Consider the following 14669-nt stretch of genomic DNA (forward strand, 5'->3'; position numbering starts at 1 on the left):
TTTTCCACTCTATTTTTTCTTCTTATTTTCCATCCTCCTTGTTTTCACTCCAACCAAACATACCTTGAGAATTGAAACTTTTCTTCAACTTCAAACTTTTTAAAATGTAAAGAAAGTTGATAAAGTTGAAGGAATTGTAACCTATATACAAATACTTAGCCGAAAAAGTTATAACTTATAAACTATAGAGGAATTCAGAGGGAGGAAGGTATCTTAAGGATGACTAGAAATAGGGTTAGTTTCCATAGTTGAATAGTTTGACAAAAGATATACACAAAATATACATTTTTTTTTTCTATTTTTCCTCTCTTTTATACCAAAAAAAAAAAAGATTGTATATTTTATTATTTATTCAATAAAATGATTATCCAGCAAAAATCGTCAGATTAATGCAAAAAACATTATACTTATATAGTTTATTGCAATTGGCTTATGTTTTCTTAAAATTAAAATATAATATATTATCAAAATTGACAAAGACTTCTATTAATTAAAAAAAAAAAAAATCGTCAAAGACTTGTGGAATATTTAACTACAAACGCTACTACTAGCTAATATTACCTCGTGGGTTCTAGTTAGCTCAACTGGTAAAAAATTTTATGGTTGTATAAGAGATCTGGTGTTCAATCCCCACCTACACCAAAATACTGATCGGTGTCTTGGTCTGATGATAAAAAACTATCATTAGGAGCAGACGTCATAGGTTGAAACTCTCAAAAAAAAAAAAGCTAATATTACCTCAATGTATCTCCGTAGACCTAGCTAATTAATAGTATGAAAAGGACACTATAACTTTATATTGGATTATAGAACAACATTTACCAAATTTATTTCTCAGCTTTCCTTCTCAAATTAACATTAACAAAAAGAAACCTTCGAATTCTTGCCAAAATCCCATAACATTGAGGAGATATGATGATGATAACTTAAATACGTATAAGTTACACTAAATATCTTCGGCCAAAATGGGCATTTGTCCCTTTCGTCAAAACTTTCCAGCAAAATGCCCCATGTCCGAAACTATTTAGGAAAATGCCATTGTTTTGAAACTCAATTTTTAGAAAATCGAGTCATATAGAACTGAAAATTAAAAAAAATAAAAAAATTAAAAAAAAAAATTTTTTGGAACTCGAGTTCCTTGAAAACTTTTTTGTGGTTTGTATGGAACTTGAGTTCTAGAAATTTTTTTTTTTTTTTTTTTTCTAAGTCCAAGTTCGCTACAACTCGATTGTCCAAAAATTGAGTTTTATATTTGGAACTCGATTTTTAGAAAATCGAGTTTCAAAACAGAAGCATTTCCTTAAATAGTTTCAGATAGATGACATTTTGTTGAAAAGTTTGTGAGAATGGGATAAAAGCCCATTTTGGCCAAATATCTTGGGATAACTTATTAGTTCCCTTGCGATCATCATCCTCCTCCCCTAGTCTCCTTCTCAAACTAACCTAAGCAAAAATAAAGAACAATAGCCAAATTAGACTTCACCATTAGGTAAAGTCGGTTGACCCTAATAAAGCTGAAGTCTCCCATTCTTTTATCCAGAAAAATAAAACAAGTCTCCTTTTTTTTTCCCTCCCCTTTTAGTTAAGTGCATTTATTCTTTTAGTCTTCTCCCACTCAATTTTACCCCAAATAGAACTAAAATTTTGTTTTTAAAATTATAATTGGTTAAGAATTTCTTCCTGTTAACAAAAGAAAATTAGCTAGACAAAGTTGTCTTGACTGAAAAGTCAATTGAGAAACGAAGGAGATCAACCTGGAAATAGGGGCGGAGCCAGGGGGGTCGAGGGGGGGCAATTGCCCCCCTTGGCTCGACAAAAAAAATAGTTGGGTGGCTTTTAAATTTTAGTAAGAAGAAGGTTTGTATTTGGTTTGACAATATATCCATCTCAAAGTTGCATCTCTTTCTCTAACTTTGGCTGGGACTTGGTGTCAATTCTCCACTTCACCATGTGGATCCTTACTAAAAAAAATTCTTTATGTAATAATTATCCTACTTCATAAAATTTTGTATAATAAACCAAAATTTTGAGATAATTATATAATAACACAAACTTAAGTTAGTTGTATTTGGTGTTCATACTTAATTACTAAAAATATTTTCATTTATAAATGGAATTTTTACTCTATATATATATATATATAAGAAGATGGCTTATTTATTGAGTTTCAATATGCACATGGAATTTTGTCCCCCTCGAGATCTAGCTCCGCCACTGCCTGGAAAGACATTTAGCTTAATTTTATTTGAGGTTTGTTAGGATGTTAATCTCCTATTAGCTAGGTATTAAGCTGTACCATCTTTTACTCTAATATCCTATAGAGGAGTGTAGTTGAAGGTAGCCCTAACACCCATGACCTATTTAACTAATTAAAAGTTCAAACAGACTTGGTAATTTTGCTTAATTTTCTTTCATTTTTATTATATTGATATGAGGCTGTATCACTCTTCCCAATTTGTCAATACCTTGACCCTAAGAAAGTCTCAAGTTTATTTGCATATTAAGTACTATATAATTCAAGTAAACCAAAAAAATAGACAAAAATGGGCTTTTGCCCCTTTCACCCAAAAGATGTAGCAAATGCCCCTGTTCTGAAACTATCTAGCAAAATACTTCTGTTTTGAAACTTGAATTTTTTTAAATCAAGTTATAGGCAATCAAGCTTAAAAAAATATATATATATAAAAAAAAAATTTATGGAACTCGAGTTCCATGTGAATTTTTCCAAATAACTCGATTTTCATCAAATTAAGTTTTACATTGAAACTCGATTTTCTAAAAATTGAGTTTCAAAACATGGACATTTTACTAAATAGTTTCAGAATATGGGTATTTTGCTTCTTTAATTTCATCATAATATTATTTGACATTGAGCATGACTACCATGCGGAGGAGTGGGAATTAGGGTTTTTTTTTTTTTTTTTTAAGTAAAATCTGCATGACCCGCAACCAGAAGATGAATAGGACTTGTCATAATATTATTATTATACCAAGTATAAGCTTTATGTTGCCATAAAGAAGCAATTAGAACTAAAATGTATAGAAATACCTAGGGAATAAGGAAAACAAATGCAATGTATTTGGTCCAAATTGCAACCTTTCTGTTAGTTCTTATTTACAACTTACAAGAGAATTACATTACTAGGGAAGGCTAGAACTTACTTTGTACGGTTCATGCATGATCGTCACCAATCATGCTGTTCCATTCAAGCATTAAAAATTGCAAGTTTTCTTTTCGGGTTTTTGTAATTATGATTATTGAGCCTCCAAAATGGTGTTCCTTTTACAATTTAACATTACAAGGTAACAAAAAAACAAAACAAAAAAGTTTCTAAGTGTGACATAGATATTTTATCGATTTTACTTATAATAATAAGGAGATGCCAAAATTTTGGTTCAAACCCTATTTTTATGTTGATTCTTTTTTTCTTTTTCTTTTTCTTTTTCTTTTTTTGGCTAAATGGAAATATTTCATTAAACTGAAAAAAACAAGAACATCATCTCTCAACCAAGCCTCTTTGAGGAGGGAAAGAACTGTTACAACAAAAGGTAAGATTTTGGTGAGAAGTAAACTGGGCTAGAGCATGGGGACCCTTATAAATTTACAACAAAATATAAACAATAGAAAATCTAAAATGAAGCCATCCCTTCCCTTGCCAAAGGCTATGCTTAAGTTCAATAATGAAAGTAAATTGCACAAGGCGTCCCTGTGGGAAAAGTATTTAAGAAACTATTCAAAACAGAGTTCTAAAGATTGCTCTACTGCAGAGTTATCGTAAAACACTCTAGAAGATCCTAATCTTTCAAGGACCACGGTCAAGTTCCAAAAATAGTGGTACTATTCTCTTGCACTAGAGCCCAGGGATAAAGGCCGGGGGGGAGGCCCAGGACCCTTGACCCCAAAAAATATAAATAAATAGTAGGTAAATGCATATTGCATAGTCCATTATGTTTTGGGCCCCTTCTTTAAAAAATCTTGGCCCGGTCCCCTCCAACAAAATCTTCAGCCCAACTCAACCCTCAACTCAAAAACTTAATTAAAATTAATTACATTAGCCGATATACAAACCAAATTCCATAAATAAATAAAATAGAAAGAGAGATCCAGAGAGACACGAGTTGAGAAAGAGACTAAGAGTATTACAAAAAAATAATTTTGTGTTTTTGTCTTTATTGATAGTTTGTTAATACTAAATAAATAGATGCTTATTTGGAATTTCATGATTTTTTTTTTTTTTTTTTTTTTTGCTATACTCTGGCCCCCTAACTAGAAATCTTGGCTCCGTCCCTGCATGAGCATGTTTGTGTCTATTTTTACTTGCTTAAAAAGGGAAGAAATGTTTAATAAAAAGGTTGTACCTATCGCACAAAACTCCGATTTGTAGAGTTTAAGATTAGTAATTAATAGGCTTACCTCCAAATAATGGTTTTTTTTTGGGGGGGGGGGGTGGGTTGGGTTAGACAAGTTGACTCCTGAACTCACTCCTACAACAAATCTCTTTGGGCGAAAAACACTTGTCATTGCTCAAAAACCCAACCTCTGTTATGATAAAGTTCAATCATGAAGCTTTTTTTCCTTTCTTTTTTGGAAAATACTAACGAGTGTTCTTAGGGCATTGGTTAATAATCCAATTAAAGTAAGTTTTGACATCAATTTTATGGGAAATGAAAAAAGCTGTCAAAACATTTTTTTTTTTTCTTTTCCCATAAAAACTTTTTTTAACTGGATTCTTAACCAGTGCATGACCCTTCTTTTTTTTATGATGGCGATTCTTGAGCTCAATAGTCAATACCCTACCATGGGAAAAGTATTCAAGGACCATAGTTAGGCCTCCAAAACAACGACACCATACTCTTGCACTCCATGGCGTTTGTGTCTATTTTTACATACCCAAAAAATGGGGGAAAAAAAGTGTCTGTTAGTACAACAGCCGAATAAGCTGAATTGTACTAATGTTTTATAAGTACATGTTTTGCGCTTTCATGAAGGTGGTTAAAATTAGGATTCAAAGCCAAACACGAACATTGTTAGAATGGAGATAGAGAATTTAGGGATTCTATTTTAATTTTTGATGGAGACTCTTAGAACTTGATAGAGGGAAAGTCAACTGAGAGCTAAGCCTACTTTCATAATAGCCTAATAGGTAAACAAATAAACAAACCAATAAGGAAATGAAGCCCCAACTGTTTCACACGACTACGTTTGAGATGCATATGGATCCTGAAACTTAGTGGACTTAAGCACATAACCCATCCACTTTGGGCCCAGCCAATTATTGTTTAGCAAGTGATGTCTGCAACTTACAGAAATTGATAATTCCCTATTTGATACTTTGTCCAGAAAAATATATCATTTTTTTGGAGCACAAGGGAGCATATCAGTCCTGGCTGAGTTCCACATCACCAAGGTAGTAGAGGGAGTTCTTGTGATTTGTGTGAAGGCCTTGACTTTATTTTTTTTTTATTTTTTTTTTTTTGAGAAGGGCCTTGGACTTTAATTAGTGAACCTATTTGCGCTCGCCTTTATTTTATTGACAAGTTATACATGCCCTGGTGCATCTTGGATCTTAAACTCATGACCTCAATCTCCATGCTACTTTCACAAATAGTAAATGCAATTTTTGGGAAAATTAAAATAGAAATCTTAGCCTGTGTTTGTTTCACCCAAGAATTTGAGCCATTTTGCTTGAAAATGATTTATGCCTTGATTTTCAGTCCTAATATTTTAAGCCGCATCTACTGAACATCAACAACCCAAGTCAAGCTACAGAGCCTCAGACCATGGCAAAAACCAGCTCTCCACAACCCAACTGCTGCAGGCCCTTTTTTTAACATCATGATTTCTAGGTAGTATTGAATCAATGTTGAACTCAATAAGATCAGTACATTCTATTAGAAGCAGTGTCAAAACAAGAAACAATTAGCATGCAAAGGTACGTGGTGACAGTAATTCACAGAGAATTAAAATCTAAACTATAAGAACGGCAAAATTTCTGCAGATAGTACATCATCTGAAATATAAAATATGAATTACTCCAAATTATACCATATGTCAGGCATTACCGATCTGGGTGTGGAATAGTCTCTTGGTTCACAGGGCCAGCCAACTGAGAGGCTCGTAGGATCAATCCATCAATGTCAACTGGGAGAAGAAGCTTTTGCCATAGACATCCTGTGGAGATGACCTCTGGTGGTTGAATAATCATCACTATATCATTATTTCGATGCAGCATTCCGATTACAGTCACACAGCTACCTTCTTGTACATACCTGAAAAAATTTATGGGAGTTTGTAGGTCATTAGTTCTAAAGAAGAAATGCACAGAACCAGTGGAAAATTTAAGCTACCACTTGAACAAACATATTATTACCCTTCTTCAAGACGTAGTAAACGGGCTTCTTCTGAGAGGTTTCTCTCTCTTAACCATTTTCTCAGATTAGGAGATAAAATTCTGCATTGTCTGGTAGTATTCACAAGTTTGCTCTCAATGACCAAGGGAATGACTTTACTATTAGAACCAGCTTTCACTACAGCTCTGACACCAGACTTTCTATCAGTTATGTAAAAGTCAGTGGCGAACCTCTGTCAGGAGGAAAGACCAAGCAGAATAATATTAAATTCAACAATAATATCCAACTTTCCAAATACATAGAGGTGACAAGGATTTTAAATTCTAATAAACCATTTATAAGGTGGCTAATCTACATTTTAATATAATTGTGATATGGTGGAAGTTCTATTAATGAGAATTTCATTTCATTATGAATTTGTAGTTTGGCATTCTACCATCACTTATTTTAAGGTATATAATTTTCTTTTTCCACAAAGCATCCCCAGATATTATGATCATGTCCATACTTTTTTATATGTTGCATAATTACAAGTTAGAAGGGAAATTGCTGGGTTCTTGCCATTAGAGGGGCTGGGGGTGCAAACTCAAGCTCAACTTTAGAGTTTCCATCTAGCTGTTGCTCTCTGATCAATTAAAGAAAAATATTCAAAAGAAAATAAATATAATCCAAATGCGGTCGGTGTCAAAGCCATGCAAAATTTTATTGCAGTAACCCAAAACATACGAAATCCATCTTACAGATTCTCTTTATATTGTCTTTTATACATCAGACAGAAGCAAGCCATACCCATCAAGCCTCTACATTAGGCTCATTTCATGTTCTATTTATGACAAAATTTAATGTAACATGGTGATGCTTCAAGATAATAAAGCAATCCAAGGTAAAAACATGAGCATTATGGTACATGTTGCCTAGCAGCCAAAAAAATACAAACACACAAAACTTGAGCAAATAAAATAAGGAGGTCAAGGTAAATCAGCCACAAGACAGGGAAAGATAGAGATGAACTCATCTGCAAGAGGTTAGAGGTAGATGATGCAGCCATGGAAGATTGATATACAATTACTTTGCAAATTCGCCTATGCAAGAATTAAAGAATTATTTTGTGGGGTCCATGTGTGAAGTCCAATGATCCAATTGAAGTAAAACTGTAACCGTTGTGCTGTTCTAAAGGTCTAGGTATGAATATTTTAGGGTTAAAACAATTTTTTATTTGAGTTTATATTTTATTTGTTATGGTCAATTTTGGGCATATCTATAATTTTTATGATTCAGACAAATTAAGGGTATCATGGTATTTTGATTGAGTCTAGAATTTATTAGGAGATCTCGAGTATCTTAGGTTTTAGTACACTGGTCAAACTAGAAGTCCTAATACTACTAGTACAAAAAATATTAGGTCCACAACATTTTCATAACAAATCCTAGGCTGCAGGCTTTTACTAGTCGTTGACAATGTGTTGTTAGCAGTGGCTTAGATTATAACCAGTAACAACCTGTCACCTAGATTTTTTGTGAAAATATTGTGAAAGTGTTGTGAAACTAGCATTTCTCTACATATATATGTGCTCAATGAATTCAAAAGAGATGAAGTTGATTAATAAGATATTGACTATCTTAGTATTGAGGCACATTGGCCTTATTGTTCTTTACCTCCCTTTCTCTCCTCTTTACTTCTTCTCTTTCTTGTGGTACTGTTCATACAGCCCTCCAACACCAAAGAATCCTCTCTTTCCCTTCTTCCTTACAACCCCAAATCAAGCCTTTCTTTTACTTATCAAACCCTAAAACCCCACATACTTTCTTCTACCAAATAGCATAAAAGATTCATCAAAACGTAGCCAATTTCGAATTTTAACGCTTTCTTCTATAATTCTTAATCATAAATCCACAAATTCTCCTAACCCTAAACCCACCACAAACACACATAGACAAATTCCCTAATTTATCTTATGTCAGTAGCTCTAATTAAAAACAAAGAGGAAAAGTCAGCTAAAATAATTTTTTCTTAGGCAGCATAAAAATGTCCATTATAAACAAGTGGTCCAGTTCAAGTTGTAGAAGGAGAAGAGGAAGTAAGAAAATATGTAGACTGAGGTTGGAACCAGTCATCAGCCTCCTACAAGATCAATATCATATTCAATGCAATTAGGACAACCAACAATCTATTAATTCTGAGGATGGGCTGAATGGCTTAAGTGGAAGTTGTGTACCTCACAATATGCTAAACTCCATTGAAAGCATGACGTGTTAACATTCACTGGTTTCAGATCAAATCCTCTGTATTCATACAAAAAAGTAGATGCATAGATACATCTGGTAGCCTTTTCATAGGAAGATTCTAGGGAAACACTCCCACATGACGCAAGCTGAAATCATCAGAATGACAAAAGAAGGTCATCCACTGGTTAGAACATATAGCACATAATGGATGATAGATGAGAATAAAAAAGGATATTAGCATGGAAATAAACAGAATCAGCAAATATAATGGCAGTCTGCATGTTCAGAGACATGATTAATCTGCACAATTGGCAAGTCAAATAGTATTAATCTGCATAATCAGAATGTCAGATGATATACATTTTTTTGATACATCAAAAGGTGGGGTGGGGGAATTTGAATCCTTGGATGTCTCCATTGGAAACACCAAGAGATGTCAATTGCGCTACAAGGATTTTGGCCAGAATGTCAGGTGATATAAGGCGGATACTTGGTTCAACTTCAACTAGACGCTCCTGGAAATAGCTATTTTCAACATAAGAAATATAAAACATTTTCTATCATAATTTCTCAGTCACTTTGAAAGTCAAGATTATGAAGTCCAAGTTCCTATGCAAACCAACCTGTATGAGTGAAACATCAAACTCAGAAAATTTTAAAATAGAGTAATTTTACAAATTTATTTAATGTTTCTAATTAAATCTTTATATAGAAACTAGAAAATGAACCCATAGACATCATCACCATTACTCAGTGCAAACTTATTGTATGAAAGATATCTGTCCCCTGGATTGTTTCTCACTAATCATCTATAGACTCATAAATAAGAAGTTTAGAATAATTCACTCATAAAGCATCAAATTCTGGAAAATAGCTTTTTCATCACATCTTCTGATCACATCCCATTAAAAAGCATAAATAAACAACCTTTGCTCCAAAAAAATTTGTTAAAAGAATGAAGGAAAAGAAACCCAGTTTTCAGTCATAAAAAATCTTCAGTTTAGAAGACCCAGGAATGGGAAAAACTCCTGCCTGCCAAGACCAATTGATTTATCTGGTTTGGCTAAGATGATTTATTTTTCTTCTTTTTACCCCCCCCCCCTTCTTTTGTGAAACAAAAACAACAGTAACATTGGACTATACTATAGCTTCTTTTTTACATTCTTCAACAACAATAGTATCTGTAGTGGATTGTTAATAAAAGAGTGACTAAATTTTATGCTGGCCGTCAATCTGCCACGATCCCCCTCCTTTTCCAGCTTGAGATTGGCTATGAATAAAATATATGACAATAAGCACAGAAACAGACAGAGTTTTCACTTTTACATTCTTATGTTCCATTTTGTTTTTTTAATAGCAGTCCATTAGAAGGAAAGTTTTTCCAAGTCCCTTATTTTACCACCATTTCTTTCCACATAAAATAATAACAAACTAATAATTACAATCGTGAAAGAGAGGGGCCAGTGAAAATAAAAAACAAAGTTTAACAATACCCATGATTGGTGCTAAGGAAATGCATACAATATATATATTTTTTGCTTTCTATTTTTGACAGAAGTTTCACACTCTGATGGGTTTTACATCTCTTTTCCTACGAAACCAACCATAAAAACTTCCAATTTTGTTTTTCTTCTATGTCCCTCTAATTTTCTCAGCAACCAACCATACCCCAAAACCATTCCACCTAAAATAGAAACGATGCAGTAGCACTACAGAGAAAATCAAGACGAACCCATTAATTTATTATAAAAAAGAAAACCAAGCAAGCAATTAAAATAAGAAAAAAAAGAGAGAGAGACAAGGAAATGGTAGGCTTACCCCAGTGATCTTAACAAGCTGTCCATGGCGAGCGAGTCTAAGGTCAGAGTCAGGAAGAGAGCGAACGAAGAAGAGAATAGCAGTCTTGGAGTTCCAGTTAAGCGTGTTCCAGAGAATGAAAGCGAGGAGCAGAGCCGAGAGCGCAAGCAAAGAGAGGAAGAAGACGGCGTTGTGAACAACCACGAATATGAATATGGACACAGAGAGTCCCAGAAGGAACAGTGCTATCACAATGTAGAGAAACACACGAGGAATGGGATTGCAGCTACAGCAATGGTGGCCTGAGTCTCTCACGGTAGTTGCATTTGAGATTGAGAGGTCGTTCATCACTGTTGAGTCTGTGTGTGTGTGTGTGTGTGTCTCTCTCTCTCTCTCTCTCTCACTCACTGTGACTGTGACCCTTTACTCATTAGTCTCTGTTGAGAGAGAGAGAGTCACATTCTGATTTCTGCGAGAAAGGGATGGAAGTCAAACCTCTCTGCTGGTTGCCACTTATATATTACCCACTTGACAAATCACAACCCCTCAGTAAACGGCAGATATTTGTTGCCGTTTTTATGAGCCTTTGCTCCATCTAGTCTAGATCTTTTTTTCTTTTTTTTCTTTTTTAAGATAAAGTAGAATTTCTAATTATGGTATCTGTTCTATGATAATTACTCTTTATTATCAAGAAGCTAATGGATTTTGAGAAGTGTTACTTTTCACAACATTCTCGTAATAAATCATAGGTGATGAGTTGTTGTTAGTTTTAATTTAAACTTACTATTGAAATTATTTTTTTCCTATCAATAATAACGCATAACAATGTATCACTTATAAAAGTATTATGAAAATGTTGTGAACATAATATTTCTCATTAGTTTACAAGAAATTTTTTCAATTAAACTAACTAGAACTCACTTATTTTGTCTTTCTTTTTGCTTTTCTATCCTTTATTAGAAATCTTTTTTTTTTTTAATTATACAACAAAAATACCCTTTTACCATTAATTTTATATGCAATAATTGGTATCCAACATCTTATTATCAAAGAATAAAAAAATAAAAATCTAAATCTTATTATCAAGTATTAAGTAATTTCTCAAAAAAAAAAAAAAAAAAAACCTTGTTGTCATTCACAATGGCAATCCAAAAATAAATCACCAATTTGATTTCTTAAATATAGTTAAAACATTATATATCAATAAATATCATCTAGATTTCATAATCCAAAAATTAACCTGATAAAAATTTGACATTTATATGATAGACATTACAAATAGGCTATAATTTCAGTATTTTTCATTTTAAAAAATACCGTCATTGTGATGAATTTATTGGTATAGTTTATACTAAGCTTTCGTTTGGGAGAATAAAATAGAATGGAATGAAAAGAATAATTTTATAATATTCTTTCATTCCTTTGTTTGAGAGTTTTAATATAGGGAATGAAAAGTTTATTCCCTTATTTAGAAGTTTAAATGGGGGGAAATTGAATAGGTATGAGAGAATACACATTCCTCTATATCCCCTTAAAATCTCAAATTTCCGTTCCCCCGAAATTGTGAAGAATTGGAGGGAATAGAATTAGATTTAATGATTTTTTAATTAAAATTCCCAAAATACCCTTACATATTCAACCATTTATTTTAAAATAGGAATATAATAGTAATATCGTTATAAAATGATTCTATTTCATCCATCTATGTTACTCCCGAACAAAACTACTAATATTTCATTTATTTTCATTCCCTTCTGTGGGGCCCAATAATTTAAGGGCCAAGCCCAATTGCTCCTGGGAAGTCCGAAGGTCCAATCCGAGGAGAGCTGTGGCCCAAGCTCTACAATACAGAGCACAAAACAATTTTTGGGAGGCAGCCGAGGACGGTTCAGTCCTCGGCAGATCTTGAATCCCACCGAAATAAAGGGGTAAAACAGGTATAGGGACGAATTCGTGAGGAGATCCAAAATATCTTGGGGAAGTTATCCTTACTACCCTTCCAGATAAGACCCAACACATGACAGAGCCGTACTCTGCAGCCTTATCAACCATACCCAACAATTCTGGGATTAGACTGATGGGACAAATATCAGTCTTGTATAGATTGACCCTACACGTGGACGAAGAACAATCAACACGGACGAGTATAAAAGAAGAAAGTAAGTAAATCTAAAGGGGATCCCAGCCCACCCCCAAAAAGAGAAGGATCACATGGGGGAGAATATCTCAACAACACCGGACTTCACTGAAGAAAGTCCGTCGTTGGAGAACCGGGGAAAGGCCTCCATGGTCCTCGGATCAACTCCGAGGAGTCCCATCCCATAGGGTACGACGTCTTAGGGCTTAAATGTTCAAGCCCAACTCCTTTTTCTACCTGAATTCCTCTAAAACCAGGATTGGACATCGCCCCGTGACCAGCGGCTAGCTTTTTAAGCCCACTCTCTACAAATCATATTGTGAGGGATCTTTCATACGCGAGCCCAACATCCTTATTGGGCCGCCAGAGAATTGTGTCCTTACAATTGGCGCCGTCTGTGGGAAAGCTTGCGTGTTGGCGCAGGTGGCGGTGGAGTCAGCTCTCTAGCAAGCAGAAATTTCTGGGATTTCCCCCGTCTCCGGCGACATATAGTTGTTGCTCCGACGTAAGCTTCTGCTAGGGGCTACGCCTCGCAGTGCTAAGGGCCAAGGCCTTGTATGGTCCTCGGACTCAAGCCTATGGGGAAACCAAGTACGTAAAAGAAATCTTACAAGTTTTGGACAGAACCAAGACCTTGCATGGTCCACGGACTCAAGCCTATGGGGAAACCAAGTACGTAAAAGAAATCTTAAGGGCCAAGGCCTTGCATGGTCCACGGACTCAAGCCTATGGGGAAACCAAGTACGTAAAAGAAATCTTACAAGTTTTGGACAGAACCAAGACCTTGCATGGTCCACGGACTCAAGCCTATGGGGAAACCAAGTACGTAAAAGAAATCTTACAAGTTTTGGACAGAACCAAGGCCTTGCATGGTCCACGGACTCAAGCCTATGGGGAAACCAAGTACGTAAAAGAAATCTTACAAGTTTTGGACAGAACCAAGGCCTTGCATGGTCCTCGGACTCAAGCCTATGGGGAAACCAAGTACAAAAAAGAAATCTTACAAGTTTTGGACAGAACCAAGGCCTTGCATGGTCCTCGGACTCAAGCCTATGGGGAAACCAAGTACATAAAAGAAATCTTACAAGTTCTGGATAGAACCAAGGCCTTGCATGGTCCACGGACTCAAGCCTATGGGGAAACCAAGTACATAAAAGAAATCTTATAAGTTCTGGACAGAACCAAGGCCTTGCATGGTCCACGGACTCAAGCCTATGGGGAAACCAAGTACATAAAAGAAATCTTACAAGTTTTGGACAGAACCAAGGCCTTGCATGGTCCACGGACTCAAGCCTATGGGGAAACCAAGTACATAAAAGAAATCTTACAAGTTTTGGACAGAACCAAGGCCTTGCATGGTCCTCGGACTCAAGCCTATGGGGAAACCAAGTACAAAAAAGAAATCTTACAAGTTCTGGATAGAACCAAGGCCTTGCATGGTCCACGGACTCAAGCCTATGGGGAAACCAAGTACATAAAAGAAATCTTATAAGTTCTGGACAGAACCAAGGCCTTGCATGGTCCTCGGACTCAAGCCTATGGGGAAACCAAGTACGTAAAAGAAATCTTACAAGTTTTGGACAGAACCAAGGCCTTGCATGGTCCTCGGACTCAAGCCTATGGGGAAACCAAGTACGTAAAAGAAATCTTACAAGTTTTGGACAGAACCAAGGCCTTGCATGGTCCTCGGACTCAAGCCTATGGGGAAACCAAGTACGTAAAAGAAATCTTACAAGTTTTGGACAGAACCAAGGCCTTGCATGGTCCTCGGACTCAAGCCTATGGGGAAACCAAGTACGTAAAAGAAATCTTACAAGTTTTGGACAGAACCAAGGCCTTGCATGGTCCTCGGACTCAAGCCTATGGGGAAACCAAGTACGTAAAAGAAATCTTACAAGTTTTGGACAGAACCAAGGCCTTGCATGGTCCTCGGACTCAAGCCTATGGGGAAACCAAGTACGTAAAAGAAATCTTACAAGTTTTGGACAGAACCAAGGCCTTGCATGGTCCACGGACTCAAGCCTATAGGGAAACCAAGTACATAAAAGAAATCTTACAAGTTTTGGACAGAACCAAGGCCTTACATGGTTCACGGACTCAAGCCTATGGGGAAACCAAGTACATAAAAGAAATCTTACAAGTTTTGGACAGAACCAAG

At 35.3% G+C, this 14669-nt stretch overlaps 1 protein-coding gene across 1 annotated transcript; it reads right to left on the reverse strand.

The window, feature by feature from the left end:
- Window positions 1-5864: 5864 nt before the first annotated feature.
- Window positions 5865-10848, reverse strand: LOC115955045 (uncharacterized membrane protein At1g16860-like). The gene is made up of 4 exons (XM_031073080.1): window positions 10396-10848; window positions 8568-8723; window positions 6372-6583; window positions 5865-6270 (listed from the first exon to the last, which is right to left on the reverse strand). Exons 1-4 carry the CDS (start codon window positions 10720-10722, stop codon window positions 6060-6062), a joined length of 906 nt encoding a protein of 301 aa, XP_030928940.1. The 5' UTR covers window positions 10723-10848; the 3' UTR covers window positions 5865-6059.
- Between the last annotated feature and the right edge of the window lie 3821 nt (window positions 10849-14669).

This window comes from Quercus lobata, chromosome 8 (assembly GCF_001633185.2).
Source record: "Quercus lobata isolate SW786 chromosome 8, ValleyOak3.0 Primary Assembly, whole genome shotgun sequence".
In the NCBI taxonomy this organism is placed as follows: Eukaryota; Viridiplantae; Streptophyta; class Magnoliopsida; order Fagales; family Fagaceae; genus Quercus; species Quercus lobata.

What these genes read in the sequence shown, in the direction of transcription:
- LOC115955045 (XM_031073080.1), bottom strand. Translation starts at nt 10,722, where the DNA reads ATGAACGACCTCTCAATCTCAAATGCAACTACCGTGAGAGACTCAGGC. An exon ending in AGCTTGTTAAGATCACTGGG is followed by an intron (nt 8,724 to 10,395) that starts GTAAGCCTACCA and finishes TGATGATTTCAG; the next exon opens with CTTGCGTCATGTGGGAGTGT. An exon ending in TTACTACGTCTTGAAGAAGG is followed by an intron (nt 6,271 to 6,371) that starts GTAATAATATGT and finishes AAATTTTTTCAG; the next exon opens with GTATGTACAAGAAGGTAGCT.